This window comes from Olea europaea, chromosome 10 (genome assembly GCF_002742605.1).
Source record: "Olea europaea var. sylvestris chromosome 10, O_europaea_v1, whole genome shotgun sequence".
Taxonomy (NCBI): Eukaryota; Viridiplantae; Streptophyta; class Magnoliopsida; order Lamiales; family Oleaceae; genus Olea; species Olea europaea.
The window spans coordinates 45,455,585-45,473,805 of NC_036246.1; the positions used below are offsets into that span (position 1 = coordinate 45,455,585).

General features: G+C 40.1%; 1 protein-coding gene across 4 annotated transcripts; it reads left to right on the forward strand.

Annotated features, from left to right (window-relative positions):
• Window positions 1–481: 481 nt before the first annotated feature.
• LOC111402532 (proton pump-interactor 1-like) lies at window positions 482–4,454 on the forward strand. 4 transcript variants are annotated; one of them, XM_023030906.1, is made up of 8 exons: window positions 482–644; window positions 1,479–1,857; window positions 2,328–2,522; window positions 2,606–2,785; window positions 2,889–3,083; window positions 3,158–3,256; window positions 3,348–3,890; window positions 3,983–4,454. In XM_023030906.1, exons 2-8 carry the CDS (start codon window positions 1,528–1,530, stop codon window positions 4,292–4,294), a joined length of 1,854 nt encoding a protein of 617 aa, XP_022886674.1. In that variant the 5' UTR covers window positions 482–644; window positions 1,479–1,527; the 3' UTR covers window positions 4,295–4,454. The 4 variants fall into 4 exon arrangements, with proteins under 4 accessions (XP_022886674.1, XP_022886677.1, XP_022886676.1 ...); XM_023030909.1 differs by lacking the exon at window positions 482–644 and adding an exon at window positions 724–823; XM_023030908.1 differs by lacking the exon at window positions 482–644 and adding an exon at window positions 831–849.
• Window positions 4,455–18,221: the final 13,767 nt, after the last annotated feature.

Sequence of the window (18,221 nt, forward strand, 5' to 3'; positions counted from 1 at the left end):
GGACAATGCATTTAGTCCCTATTGTTTAAATAAAAGTCAATTTTTTGGTAAATTGATATATAACATATGATTGAAAAATTATAAATTTCATTAAATATGTGTTACAATTAATTATTTACTTTACGATTTCAAAATCCAATAATCTATCCTTAAATTGTTAACAAATTCGTAATTTTTATTTTTATTTTTATAATTACTCTTATTGACAGTTTATCTTGAAAGAGAAATTCACTCACCATAATTTTCCATTTTATTGTTTAAAAATTAATTTATGCATTAACTATATTGCAGTAAACCCAAATCTCGAAGACAGACAGCTAGTAATAAAGTTCAACACTGGTGTTTCTTGATTAAATTTCTATAAGCAGAGGAACATAATCTAATCAAAATGTATGGAGATTTTTAGCAATTAATTTTCATTTTCCAAGAAAGAAAATATATAAATAATTCGTAAATGCAGGAGATTATTGTGGTCCACTGTTCCACTGTCAAACTCACCATGATCTTAACAAATCTAAGACAGCGGACATCAATGGTAACCTACCTACGCCCACCCCGACTCTCTCTATATATATAGGCTTCTGTCAAAAGGGGGCATCATCTCTTCCTAAAAATCTCCGCCATAGTTTTACTGTCCATTGCCGGTAAGTATCCGCTGTTTTTGCTTCTTTTTGTACACACCCCTCAATTTTCTGCACCTCTTCTTTTTATCTTTATATTTACTTTTGATCTCTTTCAATTTTACCCTTCTACTGAATCCTTGGTTTTTGTAATTTCCGTCAACAAAACTATTATGGGTTGACTTTATGTTGGTGGATTCTCGGTGTGAAGATTTTATCTTTATTATTTGTATGAATTGCATTTTCTTTAGGCTTTTTTTTCCTGGTTACATTGAATTTACTGCATGTGTTCTATGTATATGCAAGTCCATTTTTTTATTTTTTATTTTGGGATGAATTGCTGTTAAATATTTTAATTCCGGCGAGTTGATTTTATTTTATATATTTTTGTTATTTCTTATGCTCATGAATACGACTATACTAGGCATTTTTACAAGGACTTGCTCATGAAAATTAGGAAAAGATGAATCTTTGTTGCATTGCTTGGTTTGAACTCCTTGGTTGGGTTTGAAATTGTGATTGAAGAGGAAAAAAACAAGTAGAATAAGCGTGTTTGGCTAAACTTTCCCCAAAAGGTTTGGATAAGTACTTATTTTTTGTAAAGTTGTTTCACTTGCTGTAATAAGTAACTTAGTTTCAGTTTAAGCTTAGCAAAACTTGCTGGTCTAACTGATTGTTTAATAAATAGGCTAATTTCTGAGAAAACTGGAAGTTAGTTTTGAAATTTTAAATGTGTTTAATAGGAATTTTTTGTTTTGTTTCCAGAGAATTATTTTTCTTGCTGCTAGATTGTTTCCTCACCACAACGGATATTATTTTGTAATAATTCCATGATGTATTTACTGTTTTCTTCTTCAGGATTCGTGATTCTTTAAGGCACTTGTTGGGCTAGAATTTATTGATAATCATGGAGACAGAGATTGTGGAATCTAAATTGTCCATTACAGTGGAAACTGATAAGGTCTCTGTGGAGAAGGGAAATCTGAACATAAAATTTGGTTCTCAGTCGCTAGACGAGCCATCTGAAGGCGAAGTTAATAAAGCGCATGAGGCTAACCTGCCCAGCGGTGCACTCGACGAGTGGCCTGCACCCAAGCAGATCCACTCTTTCTACATTTTTAAGTATCGGTTGTCTGACGACCCGAATCTGAAGGTCAAATTTGATCTGGCTGAAAATGAGCTAAAGAAAAAGAATCTGGCCCGCTCTCAGATTACCGATAAATTAAGGGTGAAAAGGGTAAGTTATGTGGCAAATTCCGTTCTGGTCAGTGGCGAAGCACTTCTTATGTAATAGCAATTGACTTGTGTAAAGTTTATAATTGTAAGTTGTAGTCATGTACACAACACAACTTTTCACAAGAGTTGCTGCAAAACAAACATAAGCATGTTTGGAAAGTTTTTATAAACAGTTTATTTTATAAATAGATAAATATGATTAGGGAATAAGTGGGTAATACTTGTGAATCTCTCAAAATGTGTAGATAATAAGTGACTTGAGTGTTTATAAAACACTTATTTCAAAATCAATCTCCGATTCATTGGGTCTTGAATTTAGATTAAGAACAGTGTAATCATGGAGGATGCTAAGAAGAAGTGCTAAAGAAGAATTTGGGTTGACTGAAGATGGTTAGTTAATAAGTCAAGTGTAGAAGTTTTCTGAGAATGCAGATTATGTGATTACCAAGTGACATGGAGAGTGTTTTGCAGGCAGATCGGGCCCAGGTAATTGCTCAAATAAGGTCTCTAAGTGTCGAGAAAAGACATTTTAGGACGATCATGGATGAGAAGAGAAAAGAAATGGAACCTCTGCAGCAGGCTTTGGGCAAGTTGCGACGTGCCACTAGCGGAGGCAGAGAGAGGGGTTTGACTATTTGTTCATCTGAAGAAGAGCTCAATAATCTTGTAAGTACACACACACAAATTCTTCTTAATTTCTCAAAATGCGTGTCACTTAATACTTTCCTTTTGTTATTGAAATTGATTAGATAAAGAGTTTGCAATACCGCATTCAGCACGAAAGCATTCCTCTTAGTGAAGAGAAACAAATCCTCAGGGAACTTAAACAACTAGAAGTGACAAGGGAAAAAGTTATTTCAAATGCTGCCGAGAGGGCGAGGATTCAAGACAACCTCGGTGAAAAAGGTGCCATTCAGGATCATGTCAAAGTATGTCGCCTTTTATGTAAAATGTCTAAATTTGGTTTCACTAGCACTGCTAGCTATTTTAGCATCTTTTAACGGTAATTGTGCTCATAATCCGTGATTGTAGCTTATAGGTGTTGATCTTGATGGAGTTCGAAAAGAACAGGAAGTGGTCAAGGCGAAGCTTAAGCAGCTGGATGAAAAAAAAGAGGCTATAGAGAAAGAGATCAATGCTTTGCAAGAGGAGTTGACAGTAGTTGCACAGAATAGAGACAAAACTTTTGGAAGCATTCAGGAACTGAAGAAACAACGTGAACACGGGGTATGCTTCTTCTCATCTTTAATTATGGCAATTCAGTTAAAGGTCTTTACAAAATCGATCCACTTTACTTGCAGAATTCCCCTTTTTATCAAAACCGCATGCTCTTGGTCAAAGCCAAAGAATTAGCAGCAAATAATGATATTGAAGCCCTGAAGAAGCTTTCTGTTACAGAGGTTTAGTGGATAGTTTCCGTTACCGACTTTCCAATCACTATAATAATTTTACAGAGTTGTCTGATGGTATCTTACCTCCTCACTGTTCTAGGTCGAGAAATTCATGTCACTCTGGAGTAGTAATAAAGATTTCCGGGATGACTACGAGAGGAGAGTTTTGCAGTCACTTGACATGAGGCAGCTGAGTCATGATGGCCGTATGAGGAATCCAGACGAGAAGCCGCGGTTGCTGGTTAAGGTGCCAACTCCATCTGAAACCGAGGTTGTCCTAAAAACAAGTGTGAAACAACCCCAAAAGGAGGATCTCATTCTCCCGGGACAAAGTGATGCTTCTTCCACGAAGAAAGTTCAGAAGGAAAAGAATGCTAAAAACGAGAAAGAAGCAAATAAGAAAACGGAAAGCGCCATGGAAAAAATGGATATGGAAGTTAGAGAAGTCTCGAGGACAGAAAAATTGCAAGAGGATTCTGACCCCAAGAGGAATGAAGTTGATGAGGCAAAGTTGAAGGAGATGAAGAGAGATGAAGAGATGGGTAAGGCCAAGCTAGCAATGGAAAGAAAGAAGAAGTTGGCAGAGAAAGCCGCTGCTAAAGCGGAAATAAAAGCTCGGAAAAAGGCTGAAAAGAAGCTCAAGGAAATTACTTTGTTGATTAACATTTTTTAATCTTTTTCGTGTTAGCATTTTCGTATTAGCTCTAAAGTTGTTTAGCTTTTAATTCATTTCAGGAGCAAGAGAAGAGAGCAAAGAAGAAGGCTGGTGCTTTTATTTCTGCTCAGGTCTCCGAGGAATTACCAAATGAAGCAGATAAAGAGGCTGTTGTATCCAATAAGGTAGATGAAGCAGTTGAAACTCCTCCACCCAAAAACAAGGATCGGAAAGAACGCCCAATCAGACACAGACCACGACCAAGAGGTTCGGATTCACTGCATAAAGTTGTGCTGAAACGCAAGAAGACAACAAAATATTGGGTATGGGCTGCTCCTGCTGCCTTGGTGGTTCTTGTACTCCTTGTTTTTGGTTACAGCTACCTTAGCTAAGATTGTAAACTAGATAGAATCATGAGGGAAGCTTGTCATTTTGATGATAATGAGTGGCATGGTCTCTATAAAAAATGGACAGACCCGAAACACTCAGTGGATGTTTTGTACGAACTATAAAACGAACATGATTTTATCATATCCACATTACCTCTACTCATTTACAGCATTGTGCAAGACATCAGTGTAAGTACCCCGGCAGCAATGCTCTCTCAGCTTACACTTGCGTCCGCACCGCCCATGGTTGTTCCGGACGTCCCTGAGAACATTCCGGCAATGCTTCTTGAAGCAATAAAGAAGGCTTATTCCATTATTAGCCCTTATCCCTTTGCATACGCGTTACATGAAGAACCGGCTTCTTAATTGCGTGGGAGAAAGCGGTGCATCAATATTGAAGAACAAGTCCAAGAAAGTTCAAATACCATTGATGCAGTTCCTGAAATATAGGAATCAAATAATGGAAGATCCTTTCAACAACCTTCTGTTTGTATTTGAATTTAAAATAGCAAAGTTATAGGATTGGATTAGGTATTTCTATTTTACTGAACTTGTATAAATAGCACTCATGTATATGTATGTGATAATGAGAAAAATAAATTCTTTTACATGGTATCAGAGCAAGCCACTAGACTAACGTCTTCTTCAAAATGTCTTCTCCCTCCTCCAATATATCTGATGCATCATCGGCTGATGTTCCTGCCATCATCACTCCACCCATCATTAATGTAACCAAACTCTCTCAAGACAATTATCATGTTTGGAAAGCTCAGCTCATACCTTTCTTCCGTGGACAAGGGCTGTATGGTTACTTGGACGGCACAATTACGATGCCTCCCAAAGAAATCAGTCCTACCCAAACTGATTTCCAATCAGACTCCTCTACGTCAAATCCTCTTTTTGAACATTGGCAACGACAGGATGCCATTGTTCTTGCTGTTCTCTTCTCCACTCTCACCGAGACCGTCCTGGCTCAAGTGGTATCTCACACTACTGCTTCTAGCATCTGGCGAGCCTTGGAAACAAGCTTCTCCTCTCAATCTCGTGCTCGGGCTATTCAATTGCGTATTGACTTAGCCAATGCTCGAAAAGGAGCCTTATCTGCAAGTGACTACTTTATGCAAATTAAGCGCGTGGCAGATGAACTAGCAATTGCAGGTCAAGCACTCAAATGCGATGAAATAATCGCGTATCTCCTTGCTGGACTTGGCAATGATTATGACTCCTTTGTCACTACTATTTCAGCTCGCAGTGAACCGGTCACTTTAGAAGAAGCGTACTCTCTTCTCCTTACTACGGAGTCCCGCTTGTCCCACACAAATCAACCTTTGACTCAAGCATCTGTAAATGTTGCTACTCGCTTGCCTCAGCAAAATCATTCCCGTGGACGTAGTAGCTACTGAAGCAGGGGGCGTAGCATCCGTGCAGGCTTTCACACTCCCAGCTCTTATGGCGGTCGTTGCCAATACAGTCGTGACCCTGTCATCTGCCAACTATGTGACAAACCTTGTCATTCTGCCAAAAGATGCTTCCACAGGTTCGATGTAACCTATAATGACCATGCTGTGAACTCTCGTAATCCTCAAGCACTGGTTGCATTGAGCTCCAATCAACATCCTACTGAATGGCATCCTGATACTGGTGCTACCCACCACCTCTCTCATGACATGAACAACCTCAGTTTGCGTAGTGAAGATTATGATGGTTCTGATCAAATACAAGTTGGCAATGGTACAGGTTTGCGAATCTCTAAAATTGGTTCCTCCCTCATTCCTCATCCTTCTAAACCTTTTACTCTTAATCGAATATTACTTGTTCCCGAAATTCAAAAAAAAATCTTATTTCTGTGCAATAATTTTGTAAAGACAATCATGTCTATTTTGAATTTCATCATAATTCTTTTGTTGTCAAGGACTACTCGGGGAAAATCCTTCATCAAGGCGGGTTTAAAAATGGATTATATTCCTTCTCAACCTCAGTCGGATCTCTTCAACCTCGCTGCTTCTCTGCCATCCGTGCCTCTTATCAACATTGGCATAATCGCCTCGATCATGCATCCTTCGTGGTCAAACAAGCTGTCTCAGCCTTTACATTTCCTGTTGCAAATAAAAACCTTCCAGTCTGCTCAGATTGCCAAAATGCCCGTAGCTGCAGGCTTCCTTTTAGGTCTTCTCATGAAAATTCTAAGTTTTGCTTTAGATTTAATTTACAATGATGTTTGGGGTCCAGCACCAGTTCTTTCAACTACAGGTGCTCATTATTATGTTTCCTTCTTAGATGATTGTACCAAGTTTTTATGGCTATTTCCTTTAAAGATTGAAGTCTGATGTCGAATCTATTTTTCATCAATTTCAAGTATACGTTGAACGCCATTTTGACCGTAAAATAAAAGGCATACAATCCGATTGGGGCGGTGAGTATCGAAAATTAACAAATTATTTAAAAAGCAATGGCATTCAACACCGAGTGGCATGTCCACATACTCATGAACAAATGGGTGCTATTGAACGATAGCACAAACAAATAGTTGAAATGGGTTTATCTATGTTATCTCATTCACACTTGCCAAAACAATTTTCGGAAGACGCCTTTGTCACTACGACCTATTTAATTAATCGTTTTCCTACCCCAATTTTACAAAATAAATCACCATATGAGATGGTTTATCATCACAAACCCGACTATCAATTCATCAAAGTCTTTGGTTGTGCTTGTTGGCCTTATCTTCGTTCCATTAATGAACACAAAATTGATTTTCAATCAAAAACATGCATCTTTATAGGCTACAGTCTAAATCACCATGTTTACAAATGTCTTGGATCTTTCGACAGGAAAAATCTATGTCTCACGCCACGTGATCTTTGATGAAACCTACAGTCCAATAATCAAGCCGGCTACCGTGCGTCTGGTTCTTTCCATGGCTGTCTCACGCGGTTGGTATCTAAGACAGATAGACATCCAAAATGCTTTCTTACATGGTTCCATCCAGGAAGATGTTTACATGGTACAACCACAAGGATTTCAACACCCACAATTCCCTCATCATTTATGTAAACTTAAAAAGTCTTTGTATGGTTTACGACAGGCTCCACGTCAGTGGTTTTCTCGCCTCACAGATGCTATACAGAAATTGGGTTTTATTGGGAGTAAAGTTGATACCTCTCTTTTCATCTACAAGTCAAACTCACACACTATTTTTCTCCTCATCTACGTGGATATTATAATTACGGGGTCTGATGTGCAAACTGTGACTGACCTAATTGATGCTCTTCATCAAGAATTTGCAGTGAAAGACTTGGGAAATTTAACCTTTTTTTTGGTGTTGAAGCATTGCATACTGACGATGGTCTCTATCTCATGCAATGGAAGTATGTTGTGGACTTGCTAAAACGATCTAAGATGGACAGAGCTAAACCATGTATCACGCCTATTTCAACAACTTCGAAAATATCAATAAATGATGAAGGTGATTTTGAAGACCCTTCTCTCTATCGAAGTATTGTAGGAGGCTTACAATACCCTTCCGTCACTAGACCAGATATTGCTTACTCCGTCCATCGAGTAAGTAAATTCATGCATCAACCCAAGATAACACACTGGCAAGCTGTAAAGAGAATCCTAAGGTTTCTAAAACATACAGTATCTCACGGTTTATTCATTTCTCGCCACTCTCCTCTTCAATTTCAAGCCTTCTCGGATGCTGACTGGGCTGGTGATCGAGATGATAGGCGATCTGTTGGAGCCTACTGTGTTTTTCTAGGAAACAATATGGTATCTTGGCGCTGTAAGCAACAGGTCACCGTGGCACGCAGTAGTACAGAGGCTGAATACAAGGCCTTAGCCAATGCCAGCTGTTGAACTCCTCTGGCTCCAATCTCTTACACAGGAACTTGGTATCTCCGTACTCAACCCTCCAGTGTTGTGATGTGACAATATTGGTGCAACCTACCTCACTTCCAATCCAGTATTCCATGCTCGGACAAAGCACATCGAGATCGACTTTCACTTTGTTCGTGATTTGGTAGCTCGAAAACATCTGCTTGTCAAGTTCATTTCAAGCAAAGACCAATTGGCTGATCTTCTTACAAAACCTTTATCTCCTACATGCTTTCGGCTCTTGTGTGACAATCTCAGTGTTCGAGATCTTCCTCTGAGATTGCGGGGGCGTATTGAAGAACAAGTCCAAGAAAGTTCAAATACCATAGATGCAGTTCCTGAAATATAGGAATCAGATAATGGAAGATCCTTTCAACAACCTTCTGTTTGTATTTGAATTTAAAATAGCAAAGTTATAGGATTGGATTAGGTATTTCTATTTTACTGAACATGTATAAATAGCACTCATGTATATGTATGTGATAATGAGAAAAATAAATTCTTTTACAATCAACTATGTATTCTTCATCTCTGTTGTCCTCGACGTCACATGCTGCTGATGTTCTAAAATGTAGGGTAAGTAGAAAGATGGGAGAGAGCTTGAGGGAGATCATGTGAGATTTATATATGTGATGGCATTTGTATCTAGTTATATATATATTTGCCCAAAATGCATTTTGGAATAGAATTTTGATTGAAAATGTGTGGTTAAAAAATAAAGAAAAGTTTTGATTTTCTATTATTTTATTAAAAAATGTGATTAAAAATAGGAGAGAATAGTATATTTTGAAAATAATGAAAACCAAATAACGATCTAGTACATAAAATTTATGAGGGCCCACTTGCTAAGTTGAAGTTGTCAAGCCTCCTTAATGAGAGACCTAGATTCTTGCCTAACTATTATTGAGAAAATCATATAGTAAAATTGAGGCTTATTGACCTCTCATCAATTTAAGGCGCAAGAATTTGCTAATGCAAAGAAAAAGAACATAAATTTAGGTGGTCACACTTACTATACACACACTACAATCAGATAGACACAAACATCAGCTTAAAAAAATCTTAAAAATTGTTTAACTCTTTATCGGATTCCAATTTAAACTCATTTTTATCTGAGTCGCCTTTCGTGCCATTTGAGGTAAAATCATCTTCATCGAGCTCCCTTATTTCAACTCGAGAATTTCTATTACTTCGTGTAGATAGTAGGATATCATTATTAATCAACCATCAACAATTCAAGATTTTTCATTACTAGCATCCACTTGCTAGTAAAATTAGAGAAAGACCAAAGAAAAAGGGGGCTCGGGCTAAGCGTAGATAATTTGCAACTTTAAGAAAAATTTATTTTGATTTTTTAAACATCAAAACCCTACAAATTGCTGTATATAATTCATGGACTTGGATAGTTTGGATTAATTTGATATTTGCTGGGCTCAATTTACCCTTTTTAAGATATAAAAATGGACTGAGCTTTGTTAGGCTAATTTTGAATCAATTTTTAATACAAATATGTGTGCATTTCAACATTAAAGCTAGCATATGCGGTCCATGAAATGAGTTGACCGCATTATCACGGTCATACCCCATATGCGAGGCGTTTCAAAAACATATTGAGCATATGCGCATAATTTAGAATATTGAATATTACATTTAAGCAAGGTTTTAAAATATAGAATGTGTGGCAATACGTTCCGATCGAGTATCAAAATTTTCAAGCATATGTGTGACTATGTGAAGCATATGCGTGATTTATACACACACGGCCTCGTATGCTAGATCTCAGCCCCCATTCCCACTGTGTGTGCCGAGGCACTTCTATGATCAAGAGTATGGCCAAAACCCATATTATTAATTAAAAATCGTAGGTAATTTTAATATTTTAGTTACTTTTTAAATTTTTATACATTGGGACCTGAAATAATCGTCGAACTTGCCTCACGTTTGAGCTGTCTTTGGTGGTTTGAAGTAGGACTGTAAGCAAAAATAGCTAAATCGAAAAATTGAACCGAAACGTATTTTAAAAACCGTCGGTTTGGTTTAAATTTGAGAATTTTAATTGTGATTTGAAACCAAACAGAATCCGCGCAAAAATATATAAAAATAAAAAATTAAATTTTTTAAAATTCATCCAAATATGTAAAATTCAATAGTTTTGTGACTTTTGTCATTTGTGGGTATTTTTGTCAATTTATAATTTTCTATTACATATATATTATTATTACCCAATAATCCTAATCAGTTATTATTATTATTGTTGTTATTGTTGTTATTACCAAGTTCTAATTTTTGTCTTGGGCTCATGTTATTTTTGTTAATAATCCTAACAACATACAACCGTAAAATTGTATAATTGTTATATGTAGATATTATAAACAATTGCTTTATTATTGTGTTTGGTTATTCTCTCTGTCTAATCATTTACCTTTTTTCTTAAAGATATAATGATCACTACTTGTTGGATATTGTTACACCCCTAGTTGAACCATTTCGGAAAGTCTACCACTACATCATACGAGGTGTCCACCATCAATCCAAAGTGGTTCCGAAGTGACTCCACCACCAATGTCCGCGCGTTGCTAGGCACAAAACAATTCTACTGAACCACCAAAGTGTCCTTGACGTCGAAGCGTAATGCACTCCGAGATTCTCCTTCAGCGGATCCGCCTCACTTTCAGAAAGAGATCTGTGTCAAGATCCTCTCTGCCCCCAAGGCTTAATTGATTTGACGTCTCCATGGATCTAGTTGATGTGACGTATCAACTTTATGTCAACTCAATTCAGGAGAAGTTATTACCCGTCCACTTTATAGACACGATTGATTGACGCATATGAGCAGACGCTTCACACCGTCAGATGCATACACGTGTCCCACATGTAACGGTTCTCCTCACCTATAAATACCAAAGGTTTGACAAGAGACAAAGGTAATGAAACTCTTACAACCTAACTCTCCATAACAAGAAAATATATATTCTCCTCCCCACTCTCTTGCACAACCCGAGTACTGTTTCGATCACCGGATACTAACTTAACCATTGGAGTGTATGCGGCCACCGCCACCTCCACTGGTTCCGACCGTATGCGTCTGACCTTGAGTTGATTGTGCGTAGGGAGGATCACGTGGAGTAGCTATCGATTAGCCACGTGGGAGGTCCAATTCGCGAGGTCAACAGATTGGCGCCGTCTGTGAGAAACTTCTCGTCTAAGGTTCTACATTCTCCACCGGAAAAGCCACCGAAAAGCTATTGACTTACCTAAAAATAGCATGTTTTTGAAAAAGAGCAAAGTCGAATTACAATCCAAATTCTTATCACCCTTGAAAAAGAGTAGATAAGATGAGTTCCAATAATGAGGACGCAAACCTCAAGATGGACGCCTCTGAAGAAAAGGTGCTTTGAAACAATGTCACTCACCAAAGACCCCATCACCGGCGTCGCCGAGGTGAACGAACGGCCATGCTCACTGAAGGAATGGCTCCAATAGCTGCGGGCATGAGAGATATCGCTGCTTAGAATATGGCAATGCATGAATTCTTCATGCAAGTCTGAGGTCATCAGGACATCTAAATGCCCCAAGGATCTTACCCAACTCATGAATTCCCTGCGTCTCGTTCCCGAGGCCATATGAGCTAGCCTAAAGAACGCCCCCTCGAAAGAGAAGTGGGTACGGAAGTTACATCCTATGTGCAAGGGAGCTAACCAGTAGGACCGCAATTGGGGGACAACTTTCCACCAGAATATGAAGCACAAAGATCAGTCAATATTTTTGACCGAATAGGGCAGGACCCTAGTAATAGGGTTCGCTCAGTGTAAAAATCAGTTCGACAAGAGCAAGAGCAAGAACAAGCACCCCTTATACCTAGAAATAGGAAGGAAAGAAGGAACTTAGTTGATTGGGATAGTCGAGGAGGAACACTTCCACCTCCCCAGAACATGCAAGATGATGAGGGCTCCGAAGGGCTGTGTCGATCTTATGAAATTGATGATAATGATAATAACCTCCATTTCTCAAGGAAGATCCAAAGCTTCCCAATGCCTGCGAATTTCATGCCCCATAAATCCCCAAGTATGAAGGAAAAGGGGACTCGGAAAAACATCTCACCAAGTACATGACACGGATGAGCCTTAGGAGAGCCTCGCCTACTTTGAAATGCAGAGCCTTCCACCTAACCCTGGCCGGAGCCGTCGAAGCGTGGTACAGGAGACTGCTTTCGTTGAGCATTAAGAGTTGACCAGATCTGAAAAAGACATTCTTGAACCAGTACCTCTCACGTAGAGAAGGAAAGACCCCAGTGCAACGCCTACAAGATATGAGACAAGCCCCTGAAGAAATGCTGAAAAGCTACCTCGCCAGATTTACGAACGAAATCACATACTGTGAACAGGTCACTGACAGAGAAACCCTTTCAGCCTTGAAAAGCGGCCTCAACATGAACACTTTGTTATGAAGGGATGTACGCAGCAAGAATCCCACCACTTATGACGAACTTGTAGAAATGATGAAAGTTGAAATCGTCAGTGAAGAGATGATTGATCATCGAAATCATGCCACGTGAGGACTCCCTCACCTCAGAGGCAGGTAGGTCGAGGACCCGCAGCGCACATTGTCACCCAGCAATGGACCCAAGCAAGGCATATAATAGCTCCCATATCCGGACAAGCACTAACTTCTGCCACGCTAAATGCAGTGCCGGTATTGGCATATGAGAATGCCCCTATCGAGGCGGGACCATCTGGGGATATTGACAATAATCGAAAGAAGAAGAAGAAGTGGTCAAATAGGCTCTTAGAAGAGGCAAGGTTCTGCATTTTCCACCAACTCTATGGACACGACACCAACGAATGCAGAGACGCTCGGATCGAAATAACCCACATCCTTCCAGGAGGGACGAACATTCTCGCAGATCCGCCTCTCCGAACAGAGGAGAGAGGAGGCATAGAGACCAGTCACCTTGGAAAAGAAAATCGAGGAATTTTATGGAGGCCAAATCATCAGGAAAATCGACACGATCATTGAGGGACCTCACATCGGTGGCAACACTAGGAATGTCCAAAGAAACTACACAAGGGAAGCAAATGATCCACCAATGCTCACTTACATCGTCAACCAGTCCCAAGAAGCCAACAGGATGGCCCCGATTACCTTCTCCCAAAAAATGCACAAGGAGTTCACCACCCCCATTGTGACGCGTTGGTAGTAAGAGACGTAGTGGTAAGAAACGGACTCAAGCGCATGCTCGTCGACAATGGCAGCTCGGTGAATATACTGTTCGGCTCTACTTTCGACAAAATGCAAATTGAATATGGGTTAATCCCCATGACCGACCCACTATTTGGATTTGCTGGAGACAACATCGTCCCACGAGGACGAATTACTCTGCCCGTCGAGATGGGTTCAGCTCTCCTAGTGGCCCAACATTTCATAGAATTCTTGGTAGTAGACCACAGATTAGCCTACCACGGAGTATTGAGCATACCCGCCTTGAAAGATCTTTGGGCTGTCACCTCCATCCATTACTTGTGTATGAAGTTCCCAACTGAGCATGGAATTGCTACGGTCCGAGGCGACCAGATGGGCTCCAGAACTTGTTACCTAAACTCTCTACGAAAATCAGAGCCCCGCATTGTTAACGTGATCATAACAGAGGTTGCGAACGAGGCTGACTTGGACGTGAAAATGCTCGACGCCCCTGAACAAGGGCATACCTCTGAACAGGATGAAGACGTCGACATGGAAAAGGCCCCTGAACAAGGGCACCCTCTTGATGAGTTAGACCCCCGAACAACTGACTCAGAACCGAATGCGCCCCAATGGAAGAATTTGAAACTTTCTCCATCAACCCAGAGAACCCCAGTCAGGTCTTGCGAATTGGAAAGACACTGTTCCCCGAAGCGAAAGAAGAAATGATAAGCTTCCTGAAAATGAACTTGGATGTTTTCGCTTGGAAGCACGAAGACATGGTGGGAACAGACCCAAGACCTTAACATCAACTCCTCATGTGCCCTACATCGACAGAAAAGACGAGCCCTCAACCCGAAGCAGTACGAGGCGCTCAAAGACGAAGTCAACAAGCTTTAGCCGTCTCTCAACGCGTCGTCCGCTATGGGTCAGCGCACCGTTGGCAGATGAGCTCCTCACTTAGCTTTACAAAACTTAGACGCACCTGACGCGGCGTCCCCTGTGGGTCATCGCCTTGATAGCTGCGTTTCCTCCTAAGTTTTACATAACTTTAACCATCTCCCGCATCGGTCGCAAATGAGCTCCTTACTCAACTTTACAAAACTTAGACGCACTTGAGGCGTAGTCCCCTGTGGGTCATCACCTCGGTAGTTGCGTTCCCTCCTAAGCTTTACAAAGCTTTAGCCATCTCCCGCATCGATCGCAGATGAGCTCCTTACTTAACTTTACAAAGTTTAGACACACCTAACGTGGAGTCCCCTGTGGGTCATCGCCTTGAGAGCTGCATTTTCTCCTAAGCTTTACAAAGCTTTAGCCATCTCTTGCATTGGTCGCAAATGAGCTCCTCACTCAACTTTACAAAACTTAGACGTACCTGACGCGGAGTCCCCTGTGGGTCATCACCTTGATAGCTGCGTTCCCTCCTAAGCTTTACAAAGCTTTAGCCATCTCCCGCATCGGTCGCAAATGAGCTCCTCACTCAACTGTACAAAGTTTAGACGCACCTGATGCGAAGTCCCGTTTAGGTCATCGCCTCGATGGCTGCATTCCCTCCTAAGCTTTACAAAGTTTTAGTCATCTCCCAACGCATCGTCCCCTATGGGTAAGCACACCAATGGTAGATGAGCTCCCCACTCAGCTTACAAAGCTTAGGCGCTCCTGACGCAGAGTCCCCTGTGTGTCATCGTCTCGGTAGATGCGTTCCCTTCTAAGCTTACAAAACTTTAGCCGTCTCCCAATGCGTCGTCCATGTGGGTCAGCGCATTGGTGGCGAATGAGCTCCTTCCTTAGGCAGCACTGAAGCTTTAGCGCCTCAGTTGAAGATGTGTCCCGATCTTCAGATTCACAAGCTTCAGCATCTCCCACGTGTCGTCTCTGTAGGTCAGCGCCTCGGTCAGAGATGTATCCTGAGCCTAAGCTTCACAAGGCTTTGGCCTTTTCCCAACGCACCGTCCCCTAAGGCCAGCGCCTCGGGAGAAGATGAGCACCTGCCCACATCTCTTCGATGAACACAAAAAATCGATCCACAAGCTTTCAGGCCATCTACACGCTTCACGCTTCCACGACAGTTCTCTATCACAAACCAAGGCAGACATACTTGATCGGGAAAACAAGTTCACCCATGATATAAATATTCATGCCTGAACTTGGGAAGACCACTGTTACGCCCTTAGCTGAACTACTTCGGAAAGTCTACCACTGCATCATACGAGGTGTCCACCACCAATCCGAAGTGGTTCCGAAGTGACTCTACCACCCATGTCCGCACGCTGCTAACGCGCTGCGAGGCACAAAACAATTCTACTGAACCGACCGAAGTCTCCTTGACGCCGAAGCGCAATGCACTCCAAGGTTCTCCTTTAGCGGATCCGCCGCCGCTTTCAGAATGAGATCTGTGTCAAGATCCTCTCCGCCCCTAAGGTTTAATTGATTTGACGTCTCCATGGGTCTAGTTGATGTGACGTATCAACTTTATGTCAACTCAACTCAAGAGAAGTTATTACCCGCCCACTCTATAGACGCGATTGATTGACGCCTATGAACAGATGCCTCACACCGTCAGATGCATACACGTGTCCCACATCCAACGGTTCTTCTTACCTATAAATACCCAAGGTTTGATGAGAGTTAAATGTAATGAAACTCTTACAACCTAACTCTCCATAACAAGAAAATATATATTCTCCTCTCCACTCTCTTGCACAACTCGGGCACTATTCGGATTACCGGATACTAACTTGACCGTCGAAGTGTATGCGGCGGTCGTCGCCCACGCTGGTTCCGACCGTGTGCATCTAACCGTGCGTTGATTGTGCGTAAGGAGGATCATGTGGAGTAGCTATCGGTTGACCACGTGGGAGGTCCAATATGCGAGGTCAACAGATATCATTAATGTTTTGGCCTTATATTGTTTAGTAGAATTTTATTGTAACGTTATCGTAACTTCATTAGCTTAAAAATGACGAACAAAAAACTATGTTTTACTTTATTGTGATTTCACTTTGATTTAATTGGTATTTAGATTTATAGTAAATATATTTAGTTTGTTTTAGATTTATTGCTAATAAGATATAAATATATATTGGATTCAATGAATTATGGCGTAAAAGTAGACAGACAAAAAAATATACGTCGAAACCAACGGTTTAAAACCAGACATGACCGTTAGGTTTAGGTTTGAGTTTTTTTCAAACTGTTCTAAATGGTTTGGTTTAAGTTTGAATTTTTCTCAAACCGATTTAAATGATTTGGTTTGAAAATCTATCAAAAAACGGTAAAATCGAATCGTTTACGCCCCTAGTTTGAAGGCTATTTGTTGCTAAATGAAGATTTGTACGGTTTAGTGTATATATATTGTATGAAATTCAATTCACTCACCTGTTTAATTTTAATGATAGCATTTTTTTCATTATTTACTCATTAGTTTTAACTTAAATAGTAGCACTTTTTCTTGGGTTTGCTATCTTATATGAGAATGTATAAAAGTATAATAATATCTTACAACTGAATTTTATTATTAAAACCTTATATCTAGAAAACCCTGCAATCAAAAATCAGATTAATCCAATTAATTTATTTTCATAATTTGGTACATCATTGATAGAAATAAAACTGAAAAAGAAGAATTGCTAATAATTATTTGGTATAGAGATCTTCGAAAGGACCTCAATTTTTTTATAATCAACTGATAATAAGTTTATTCTATTTCATTTATACTTAATAGCAAACCACCTACAATTATCAATTTATCACATTATACAATAATAAGAAACTGACTGTAAATTTATACAGAGTCTAATGTTCTAACTAAACTCCTTTCTATTACACATTCACAAACAATTATGCTACATCACATCTAATTAGCTACATTGTATCTCTATGTATCTCACGAATCCCCAACTACACTAGAATACAACATAAGATTAATCAAATTTATCTCTAATATGTCCTAGCACACCTCGTCGCTTTGGTGCATCCACGACGGTAGGGATTTGCCGGGTGATGAGCATTACAATCATAGTAAGAATGTCCACGTCGACCGCATGGAACATTGTTCATGTCTATTGCGCTATAACTAATGTACTTCCTTCGTTGGTTCAATTTTCTTCGACCTGATTCAGCTTCCATCTGCAATACTTGATTCATATCCAGCTCCCCTAAAAAAGAGCTACCCACATGGCCACGCACAGAGAAGGCATCGAGCATCATGTCATCGCCCATTGACGACTGCGCCATCACGGCCATGGCCACACCGACAAAGACGACAAAAACTAGCCAAACAGAACAAGTCATTGATTGAACAAATATCTTCGTAAGTACTTTAAAATTTCCTTTTTTGGATTCTTGATTGGAGGGAGATTGTATGTTTGGATGGTGATTTATGGGGCTTTATGTGTGTGTTGTGTACGAAGTAACGCGATCGGCGTAGGTAATGCGCCTTGCTGAAATTTAGGGCCCCCTTTTTTCTCATTGTTTGAGTAACCAACAGGACAAAATGTGCTAAGCAACGAGTATTAATTTATCTTCTAAATATATATTTTGTCACTATACTTTCATTTTTAAATTAATGTCGTAAAAAACCTGTTAAAGGATCTTAACGAGCATAATATTACACGCACCCTTAAAGGTTGAACCCCAACCTTAAGGGTCTCCCACCGCCCCTGTCCTGGAGTATCGTGAGAGAGGTAAATCGCAGGTTATGCCTCCAAGGGTACAGGGTGGAATATTACACGTGCCCTTGTTTGGAAAAGTCTTGATCTGCGCCTTTAATGTGTGAGCGTCTAAATGTACGGTTAACATACACGTAAAGGAGAGACACAGAGATCTATTAACGTGCTGAGTCTCAACCAGATACAAAGGTCAATAAAATTCGGTC